The 11,824-nt window shown below is 44.3% G+C and overlaps 1 protein-coding gene across 2 annotated transcripts in view; it reads left to right on the top strand.

The window, feature by feature from the left end:
- Positions 1 to 3,727: 3,727 nt before the first annotated feature.
- Positions 3,728 to 11,824, top strand: part of DIXDC1 (DIX domain containing 1) — a 258,363-nt gene continuing 250,266 nt past the window's right edge. For both annotated transcript variants that reach the window (XM_082273246.1, XM_082273245.1), the window contains exon 1: positions 3,728 to 3,920. In XM_082273246.1, the coding sequence (XP_082129372.1) occupies positions 3,858 to 3,920 (63 nt within the window). In that variant the 5' untranslated portion in view covers positions 3,728 to 3,857. The remainder of the gene's footprint in view (positions 3,921 to 11,824) is intronic.

Below are 11,824 nucleotides of genomic sequence, written 5' to 3'. Positions count from 1 at the left end.
CGCGTTTTTTTGGGGGGTTTTCAATTTTTCACTCATTCCTTATCCTATAGCAGCTGCTTTCACTACCCCTTACCCACCTTATTTATTTATTTATTTAACCCACTCATCCCCAGATAGGTCATCCACAGGCGCGAGGGATATACACCTATTGGAGTATATATCTTTACTATTTCTGCTAGGGAAGATGCTGTCCTCATTCAAAGCAGTTCCTTTTGCTCAATTTAATGCCAGACCTTTACAGAACAACATTCTGTCAGCCTGGAGCAAAAACATCCAGGCCCTAGATTGTCGCATGTGTCTAGTACCGAGGGTAGGTCAGAGTCTAGGTTGGTGGTTGGTAGCCAGGAATTTGGAGAGCGGAAAATCCTTTCTTCCAGTAGTCTGGAAGGTGGTGACTACAGATGCCAGTTTCTCCGGCTGGGAAGCAGTTCTGAAGGAAGTCACTGTTCAAAGGAAATGGTCCTGGTTACAAAGGAGCTTCCCCATCAATATCCTGGAAATCCGAGCGGTTTGTTGGCCATTAAGGTACTGGACTCCCAGACTTTGGGGTTGCCCCATCAGAGTACAATCTGACAATGCCACGGCTGTGGCCTATATCAACCATCAGGGGGGCACCAAGAGTCAGTCAGCCCAGAAGGAGGTGGGTCACATCCTATCCTGGGCAGAGAAATTTGTTCCATGCCTGTCAGCGGTTTTCATTCCAAGAATAAGGAACTGGCAGTCAGACTTTCTGAGTTGCCAGCAGATGTTTCCAGGGGAATGGTCCTTACATCCCGAGATCTTTGCATTCATTAGTCAACACTGGGGGTCCTTGGCGTAGATCTGTTGGCATCCAGGTTTAACATCAAGATGGACAAATATGTGTCCAGGACCATGGATCCGCTCGCAGTCGGAGCAGATGCCTTGGTGACTCCCTGGAAGCAGTCCTCCCTGATCTATTCTTTCCCCCCGGTTCATCTGCTGCTACGACTTCTGTGCAGGATTCAGGAAGAAAGGAAACCAGTAATCCTGGTGGCTTCAGCTTGGCCCAGGAGGATTTGGTATGCGCAAATTCTTAGGTTGGCGGTGGGAAGGCCATGGGTTCTCCCTTTGCGCCTGGACCTGCTCTCTCAGGGTCTGATATTGCACCCTGCTTTACAATCTCTAAATTTTAAGGTTTAGCTATTGATGACTGGATTTTGAGGGAGCGGGGTATATCTGGTCCTGCAGTCTCTACCATGATAAACGCTAGGAAACCAGTCTCTAGGGGCATTTATTACAGAGTCTGGAAATCTTAAATTTCTTGATGTGAGGCCAGGAAGTGGCATCCCCGTAAATATATCATCGGGTGAATTATAGCTTTCTTGCAAGTAGGGGTAGATATGAAGCTAGCCTTAGGCACTATTAAAGGTCATATTTCAGCCTTGTCAGTCTTTGCTCGAAGACCGTTTGTGTCACATTCCTTGGTCCGAGCCTTTATACAAGGGGTGCTACATATGCTTCCACCAGTTAGGCCACCGTTGTGTCCTTGAGATTTAAATTTGGTCCTGGTGGTTCTACAGAAAAAGCCTTTTAAACCAATGTGGCATATTCCTCTGGTTCTTTTGACCAGAAAGACCTAGAAGAGTATCAGCGTTAGCGGCTCTTTCTTGTGAGGAGCCATTTTTGATCTTACATCAAGATAGGGTGATTCTACGTCCACACCCAGGGTTTTTGCCCAAGGTGGTGTCCGCTTTTTAATTCGAATCAGGACATTATACTGCCTTCCTTCTTTCCAAATTCTCAAACAGCAGAGGAAAAGTTGTTACATTCCCTCAATGTAGTACGTGCATTTAAGGTCAGTTTGAAAATGTCAGCTCAGATTCAGAAGGCCGACCTTTTGTTTGTGCTGCTAGAAGGGCCCAGGAAAGGGCAGGCAGCATCTAGGTCTACAATTTCTCAGTACATATGTTCACTAGATTCTATCAGTTGGATGTTAGGACCCGAAGGATTCTGCATTGGGCCGCAGTGTGTTGCAAGCAGCTATGTAGAGCTTTTCGATCTGATGGCGGTTTTTTCCTATTTAGTGTCCCCCTCCCCTTAAGTGCATTGCTTTGGGGCGTCCCAGATAGTAATTATTATGGCTGCTCTGTGTCCCGTGATGTATGATGAAGAAAATTGGATTTTTCCTACAGCTTACCTGTAAAATCCTTTTCTTGGAGTACATCACGGGACATAGAGGTCCCTCCCCTCTTGTCTGGAATATTTATTGCTTGCTACAAAACTGAGGTACTTCCTGTATGGGAGGGGTTATATAGAGGGGGACTTCCTGTCTTTTTGGTTGCCAGCGTCCAATCACCTATAGGTGGTGTATAATCCAGATAGTAATTATTATGGCTGCTCTGTGTCCCGTTATGTACTCCAAGAACAGGATTTTACAGGTAAGCTGTAGGAAAAATCTAATTATTTTTAATCTCATTGAACGTAACAGTCACTAATTAGACATAACAATTCTAGCACTATAAGCTATCTCGCAGGGTCTGTTCACACCTTGCACTTGTATCATTATGTGTTTGAACATACATTTTGATAAGCTTTCATTAGCTTCCATTGGTTTCAAAGGGCTCCCTTGCATGCATACATAACATTTTGCGCCAATGCATACTTAAATATGCGATATTCAGAAGACTAGTGTGTCTCATGCAGAATGTCAGTAATGCATGGGTATGAACACTCGCCCTTATTACCAACTGTATGTTTCTCTTTATCAAGGGATATTTCTTACATTACCACAGTGGCCAGTCGGGAGTTTGAATAATAAATGTTTTTCATCATCCACTGATTGACACAGGACTCTAGAATAGTTTGTGACGTGTGTTTTTGGCAGCTGTATATATCCCACATGCCATGGACTATTCTACAATCCTGTATCCCTCAGTGAACTTGAAAAGAAGGTTTTATGGTAAGTACAAAAGTAATATTTTCTTCATTGTCTATTGAGGCATACAGGTTTGTAGAACAGTCTATGACGTGTGTTATGTTCACCTAGCAAACAATATGTCATAGACAATTCTACAATCATACAGTATGTTCTACAATGGATTTCAAGAAAAAAGATTTTATGGTAAGTACAAAAACTTTATATTCTTTATCACCTATTGAAGTACACATGATGGTAGAAGAGTCTATGACGTGTTTTTGGTTGCTCCATATAACCCACATGTAGACTATTCTATAATCCCACGTCCCTCAGTGGACTTCCCACATGTAGACTATTCTATAATCCCACGTCCCTCAGTGGACTTCAATAAAAAGATTTTTCGGTGAGTACAAAAATCGTATTTTCTTTATCATCTATTGATAGACACAGGATTGTAGAAGAGTCTATAATGTGTGTTTTTGGTAGCTGCATATAGTCCACGTGTCATAGACTATTCTACAATCCTGTGCCCCTCATTGGATTCCAATAAAAGATTTTACGGTAAGTACAGTGTTCTTATTTTTATGACTATTTATTTTCCTTTGTTATACAGATCACATTTATTATGTATTTCAGGAGGGAGTTTTCTGGGTTTTTTAGTAAGCACAGCAGTGTGCTGATGCAGACCTTAGCATCTGTTTTGTGTTATTCCTTCCTGTGTCTCCATCCTATAAACTGCTGGTTGTCATAGTGAAGTTTAGGCTGACACCTCTCACACTGGTAGGAGATCCCATTACACGCATGCTCAGTGTCTCTGTAGTCTCCCCCTCCCTCCCTCCCTTCAGCTGTACTCTAAAGTCTCCAGCGGGCAGAGAGGACCAGTGTTATCCCTGATGGCATCTGCTGCCTCTGTGTGCCTACAGCCAGCCTGGTCACTGCCGTGGATATAAAGCGAGGGATCGGCTCTTGTCATCTGCAGATGATGATCGCTTATCTGGCAAGGGGCAGTCTACAGGATATTCTCAATGAAGGCTTCCCTGAGGTATTAACATGAAGAGCTGTATGTGTAAGAGGCAGGGTGTGCTGCAGTTATATGACTTCTGAGGCCAAGGGAGAAGTTTGCTGAAGTTTGGGGGGGGGTCCTAATTGCTGTTGTTGGGCTCAGTGCCAGTGGTGGTTTTTGCATTGGGTGTAACCTTTGACATACTGTAGAGAGGAATGAATGAGAAATAATCACAAGTTGGTATTGTTCATTTAGTGAATAGATCACATGTTACACGGATGTCTATTATTGTGTGGTCTTCTGATGGTGTGGATGTGTTCCATTTATGCTGAGCATGAGACAGGAAGCAGTGTGCGTCTGAGCTTTTTCTATCAGATGTTATCTGTGTATGATCACAGCTTGTATTTCTCCAACATGAGTATGTATTTACTGCTCTAAGAATGTGTGTATGGCACTGACGGCAATGACGTGACTTTCACATGCGCAGCACGCTTGGGTAGATTTTTGTTGGTCAGAAGATATCCCACAAATACTAAATTCTACATGCAAATAGCTGAGAAGGTCAAAATGTTTACCCTCTAAACCAGATGTGGTTTTATTCAGAAAAATACTTATTGTAGATCAGACTTTGTCAAGCTTTTACCTTCCAAGGACCCCTTCAAATCAATAATGGTGGTAAGAGGGAGGAATGGACCTCACATTGGTGGTCAGTGATGGAGGCAAGAGGGAGGAATGGACCTTACATTGGTGGTCAGTGATGGAGGTAAGAGGGAGGAATGGACCTTACATTGGTGGTCAGTGATGGAGGTAAGAGGGAGGAATGGACCTTACATTGGTGGTCAGTGATGGAGGCAAGAGGGAGGAATGGACCTTACATTGGTGGTCAGTGATGGAGGTAAGAGGGAGGAATGGACCTTACATTGGTGGTCAGTGATGGAGGTAAGAGGGAGGAATGGACCTTACATTGGTGGTCAGTGATGGAGGTAAGAGGGAGGAATGGACCTTACATTGGTGGTCAGTGATGGAGGTAAGAGGGAGGAATGGAACTTACATTGGTGGTCAGTGATGGAGGTAAGAGGGAGGAATGGACCTTACATTGTTGGTCAGTGATGGAGGCAAGAGGGAGGAATGGACCTTACATTGGTGGTCAGTGATGGAGGCAAGAGGGAGGAATGGACCTTACATTGGTGGTCAGTGATGGAGGCAAGAGGGAGGAATGGACCTTACATTGGTGGTCAGTGATGGAGGTAAGAGGGAGGAATGGACCTTACATTGGTGGTCCGTGATGGAGGTAAGAGGGAGGAATGGACCTTACATTGGTGGTCAGTGTTTGAGGCAAGAGGGAGGAATGGACCTTACATTAGTGGTCAGTGATGGAGGTAAGAGGGAGGAATGGACCTTACATTGGTGGTCAGTGATGGAGGCAAGAGGGAGGAATGGACCTTACATTGGTGGTCAGTGATGGAGGTAAGAGGGAGGAATGGACCTTACATTGGTGGTCAGTAATGGAGGTAAGAGGGAGGAATGGACCTTACATTGGTGGTCAGTGATGGAGGCAAGAGGGAGGAATGGACCTTACATTGGTGGTCAGTGATGGAGGTAAGAGGGAGGAATGGACCTTACATTGGTGGTCCGTGATGGAGGTAAGAGGGAGTAATGGACCTTACATTGGTGGTCAGTGTTTGAGGCAAGAGGGAGGAATGGACCTTACATTAGTGGTCAGTGATGGAGGTAAGAGGGAGGAATGGACCTTACATTGGTGGTCAGTGATGGAGGCAAGAGGGAGGAATGGACCTTACATTGGTGGTCAGTGATGGAGGTAAGAGGGAGGAATGGACCTTACATTGGTGGTCAGTAATGGAGGTAAGAGGGAGGAATGGACCTTACATTGGTGGTCAGTGATGGAGGCAAGAGGGAGGAATGGACCTTACATTGGTGGTCAGTGATGGAGGTAAGAGGGAGGAATGGACCTTACATCGGTGGTCAGTGATGGAGGTAAGAGGGAGGAATGGACCTTACATTGGTGGTCAGTGCGAAGAATGCTTCCTTTACAGTGGTGAACAGAATACCACTTTTACAAACAGTTAAAATAGATCATTGGTCTCATACTGACGACTTTGGCAAGCAGAGTTGGGCCTGGATTTATGCTGGCACCATCAGTTGAGAGGTCAATGATCTTCAGCAAAAGGAAATCCTAGCTACCCCTGAAGATACCCTGGTGTTCCATGGCACGTTGTAGATCAGGGATCCTCAAACTACGGCCCTCCAGCTGTTGTGGAACTACACATCCCATGAGGCATTGTAAAACTCTGACATTCACAGCAGACGGACATGATTAGGCATGATGAAGACCCCGGTTGTAGATGAATGTTCCTGGTTGTTTATATACACATATACACGCACATGTGCTGACACTTTGTACCCATTTAACCACTTGAAGACCAGGCCTTTTCTGGCACTTTTTATTTACAAGTTTAAATCAGCATTTTTTGCTAGAAAATTACTGATAACCATATATTTTTAGCAGAGACCATAGGGAATAAAATAGCAATTGTTGCAATTTTTTTTATGTCACACTGTATTTGCACAGCAGTTTTTTAAATGCAATATTTTGGGGAAAAAAATACATTTTAATGAATTTAAAAAAAATACAATATATACCCCATCTTTTGTATAACATGAAAGACGATGTTACACTGAGTAAATATACCTAACATTTCAAAAAAAATGTTACAATTGTGCACGCTTGTGGAATGATAACGTGAATCACTTCTGACAAGTTTCACTGACACCAAGAGAAAAATGGTGACAGGGGAGGGATTTCCTGCTGATTGACAGCCTCAGCTCTGTTCCTGTGTGCTGTGTGAAGAAGGGGGTGTCCCTTCCCTCCAATCAGCTCTCAAAGCTCTCCTCACTGAGCTCTGCAGAGTGTAATTTCAGCTGTCTGACCCCTTTTTTCTAATAAAAACCTGGAGATCAGTATAGATGAAAATATTTTACAAGTATATCCATATTAGATATATTATTAGTGTATTGTAGCAGTTTTTATCCATTGCTTTTTTGACCCCGTTCACACTGGGGCGATCCGACTTGCCGGGGCGACCTCACAGGTCGCGGCGCGCAGCTCGCACCGCGACCTCGGAGCGGCCGGCACGGACTTCATAACATTGAAGTCAATGCAGGTCGCTCCAGGTCGCCCAAAGAAGCTCCGGACCCTTTTTCTAAGTCGGAGCGACTTGTGTCGCTCCTATTAGAACGGGTCCGCAGCTTCTCTATGGCAGGCAACCTGTCAGGCGACCAGGTCGCCTGACAGGTCGCCCCAGTGTGAACGGGGTCTTTCCGATCCATGTTTATTTATTTTTATTTTTTTATGGGAATTTATTAAAAGATCACAACATTAGATGTACTGGAAGTGTTGGGTAGGAGCAGATTCTCTGCAGGAAATGTGTATTTGGTGAAATGAAATTCTGGGATGGCAGGGTTTACTGTGACCGTAGTTCCAGCACTGTTGAATCGTCCTCTGTTTGTACAATGGTCGTGTTTCTGGGAGTAGAATTTTCCCTGGATATGTCACAGTCTGCTGTAGTGTCTTGTCACATGGGACTAGGTTTCAGATTACAAAGACGTGTAAGGTTAGTTTACGTAAGACTGGGATCTATGGGTTTAAATGGAATCCCTACCTGAGTGCACGTGCCACTGAAGATGGACTAATCTGCACGCTAGCCCAGCTGTCTTTATTTTTCTTGGAACGTGCAATGATTTAATGAATGGCCATGTGGCCAAAAGCAATGCAATATGCAAAACAACCCTATCTCAGGAGGGTAACCTTCTGCCTTCTGGCATTTTATTGGAGGCTAAAGCCTACTACACAATACTATTTTTTTTTTTGTTCAACCCAGCAGGGCTGAACGAAAAAAAAAATGACAGCTCTGGAGGAGCTGCTGTACTAACTATGAAATGTTAGTACGGCGATCTCCAATGCTGTGCTATTGTGTTCTGACAGGGGGATGGCCCCCCACCAGAATTCTCCAGTCAGCGCTCTCAGCCATTGGCTGAGAGTGTTTATCGAGAGTCGATCGGCAGATCCCCTTTGATAGAGACTGGCTGAACGGCTGCAATACACACAGGCTGAAAGTGGGCCAGTTTCTATTGAATCGGCAGATGCTGTCCGACATTTGGCTTATGTATATAAGGCTTAACTACACTCAGATGTTGCCTCTTCTGTTCTCTCCCCATCATGTTTGTTGAACAAACCCACATAAGATACGTCATTTGGATAAGAGTGCAGTACTGCACGGACAACATTTGTTAGAGCTGAACTCTGGAATAAACAAATATTGTCTAAATACAAGAGCAATGTGTATTCCTATTTGAATCTTGGTGTGTTGCATGTATTTCTTCCAGATCCGTGAAGTCATTTATTGTGAAACTTTGCCTTGGAGCTGCCTGCTATTACAATTCTTTGGCCTGGTGCAGGGTGACTGGTCTTGTATCCGCCCCCCTCCTGTAGTTTCCTATAATGGGTGGGGCTTGCTGGGTTCTTCCCACAGCTCTGATCTCTGCACAGGCTATGTACAGCACAGTGATGATGTCACTGTTACTATTACAATGTAATATATTGGTTGGCAAAGGCATTTGGTGGACACAAACTGGATTTATATCCTTTGTGGCTATTGAGGAATGTAAATAAATAAAGGTGTTTGTGCCCAGAGTTTTGCTTCAGATGGAACTTCAAATGGAAGTCTGGGCTGAAATACATGCTTGTGAACTGTTTTATATGCCAACAAGTTTATACTTCTTTTCATCCAGTTTTCTAATCCAGATATAAATGTTATAGGCATGTTCTGACCTCCGTTATCTCAACTGTATCTAAAGCAACACAGGTTGGTGATGGACCTCCCCGGATATTGATTTGATAGTGAAGGAACAGCAACATATTGATGAGGTCAGCCCTAACTGCTCACCACCTTTTAGCCTGATCTCTCTGCACTGTGTAATTAAAGCATTACTGTATACTAAATGTATACCAGGAAACTACAGACCTGCCAGCCTTATGTTAAAAATATGTAAGGTATTTGAGGAAAAGATAAGATAAGATAAGTGACAACCAGCATGGATTTATGAAAGACCAACATGTTATCATTCTTTGAGGAAGTAAGAAAGAAATTGGACAGTGGAAGTTGAGTGGATAAAAGGTTTTTCTAGATTTTGCTGTAAAAAAAGTTTGCTACTGTACCTCACAAATGTTTAACCCCTTCACGCCGACGTAACACATAGAGTGAGGGAAAAAATATTTGATCCCCTGCTGATTTTGTACTTTTGCCCACTGACAAAGAAATGATCAGTCTATAATTTGAATGGTAGGTTTATTTTAACAGTGAGAGACAGAATAACACCAAGAAAATCCAGAAAAACACGTTTCAAAAAGTTATAAATTAATTTGCATTTTAATGAGTGCAATAAGTATTTGACGCAAAACATGACTTAATACTTGGTGGCAAAACTCTTGTTGGCAATCACAGAGGTCAGACGTTTCTTGCAGTTGGCCGCCAGGTTTGCACACATCTCAGGAGCGATTTTGTCCCAGGCCTCTTCGCAAATCCTCTCCAAGTCAATTAAAGCGGAGTTCCACCCAAAATAGGAACTTCCGCTTATATGTTTCCTCCCCCACCGCCCGTGCCACATTTGGCACCTTTCATGGGGGGGTACCTGTTTTTGACCGGTACCATTCCCCACTTCCGGCAGACAACGCTGCGACGCTGTCCCTCAGAAGTTCAGCCCCCTCCTTTTTTCCTCCGCCGCCGGGCCAATTACAAAGCTTCTCTCCCGGCTTCCCTTACCCTGAATGGCGGTGGCAGCACCAGACAACAGATACGAAAATCGGCTTCGGATGCCGACATCGCGGGAACTCTGGATAGGTAAGTCTAATATTTAAAAGTCAGCAGCTACAGTATTTGTAGCTGCTGACTTTACATTTTTTTCATGGGGGGGCGGAACTCCTCTTTAGGGTTTCAAGGCTGAGGTTTGGTAACTTGAACCTTTAGCTCCCTCCACATATTTTCTATGGGATTAGGGTCTGGAGACTGGGGAGGCCACTCCAGGACCCTAATGTGCTTCTTCTTTAGCCACTCCTTTATTGCCGTGGCCGTGTGTTTTGGGTCATTGTCATGCTTAAATACCCAGCCACGACCCATTTTCAATGTCCTGGCTGAGGGAAGGAAGTTCTCACCCAAGATGTGACAGTACATGGCCCCGTCCATTTGATGTGGTGAAGTTGTCCTGTCCCTTAGCAGAAAAACACCCCCAAAGCATAATGTTTCCACCTCCATGTTTGGGGATGGTATTCTTGGGGTCATAGGCAGCATTCCTTCTCCTCCAAACACAGCGAGTTGAGTTGATGCCAAAGAGCTCGATGGTGGTCTCATGTGACCACAACATTTTTATCCAGTTCTCCTCTTAATAATTCAGATGTTTATTAGCAAACTTCAAACTGGCCTGTACATGTGCTTCCTTGAGCAGGGGTACCTTGCGGGCGCTGCAAGATTTCAGTCCTTCACGGCGTAGTGTGTTACCAATTGTTTTCTTGGTGGCTATGGACCCAGCTGCCTTGAGATCATTGACAGGATTCTCCCGTGTAGTTTTGTGCTGATTCCTTAACGTTCTCATGATCATTGAAATTCCAGTTGCGATCCTGCATGGAGCCCCAAGGCTGAGGGAGATTGACAGTTATTTTGTGTTTCTTCCATTTGCGAACAAACACACCAACTGTTGTCACACTCTCACCAAGCTGCTTGGCCATGGTCTTGTAGCCCATTCCAGCCTTGTGTAAGTCTACAATCTTTTTCCTGACATCCTTTGACAGCTCTTTGGTCTTGGCCATGGTGGAGAGATTGGAATCTGATTGATTGATTGATTGCTTCTGTGGACAGGTGTCTTTTATACAGGTATTGAGCTGAGATTAGGAGCATTCCCTTTAAGAGAGTGCTCCTAATCTCAGCTTGTTACCTGTATGGAAGACACTTGGGAGCCAGAAATCTTGCTGATTAATAGGGGATCAAATACTTATTTCACTCAAATCAATTTATAACTTTTTTGAAATGCGTGTTTCTGGATATTGTGTTGTAATTCTGACTCTCACTGTTAAAATAAACTTACCTTTAAAATTATAGACTGATCATTTCTTTGTCAATGGCAAACATACAAAACCAGCAGGGGATCAAATACTTTTTCCCTCGCTGTATACGCAGAAGCATAAAGACCGGGGTCTCACCGCAAGCCCGGACCCCGAACTTTCGATTCCGGGTCACCTGATCGCTGTGATAGCCTCTGATTGGCTACCACAGTGATCAGTCACTGTGAAGCTTGCCCCGTGTTCTTCTCTCTCTCTGTGAATGGAGAGGGAAGATACATTGTATCTTTCTCTCTCCTTACAGAGAGGAAAAAAAATGTGCTTAACCACTTGCCGACTGCCCGCCGCAGATATACTGCAGCAGGCTGGCTCGGCTGCACGAACCGCTGTACCTGTAAGACGGTTCACGGGAACGCTCCTGGGGAAATTAGGAAGCAGAGAAGCCGATCTACAGGACTGGCGGCAGCGATTGCTGCCCCCTGAGAGAGAACAACGGTCTGCTGTTGTAAACATAGCAGACCTTTGTTCTCTCTGGAATGAACACAGAGAACTTGTGATCCTCCTATTTAGGATCACAGGTCTCTGTGTTCATTCCAGAAGTACCCCACATACAGTTAGAAAACACTCCCCTAGGCTCACATTTAACCCTTTGATCACCCCTGGTTAACCCCTTCCCTGCATATTTTTAGCACTGAGTACTGTAGTAATGTCACTGGTCCCCCCAAAAGTGTAAAAAATGTCAGTTAAGGGTCCGATCTGTCTGCCGCAATATCGCAGACATATAGCAGAAACTTAAAAATATATATTTTTTTCA

This window comes from Pelophylax lessonae (assembly GCF_965119305.1).
Source record: "Pelophylax lessonae genome assembly, chromosome: 12".
NCBI classification, from domain to species: domain Eukaryota; kingdom Metazoa; phylum Chordata; class Amphibia; order Anura; family Ranidae; genus Pelophylax; species Pelophylax lessonae.
This window is presented reverse-complemented; position numbering and strand designations above follow the sequence as displayed.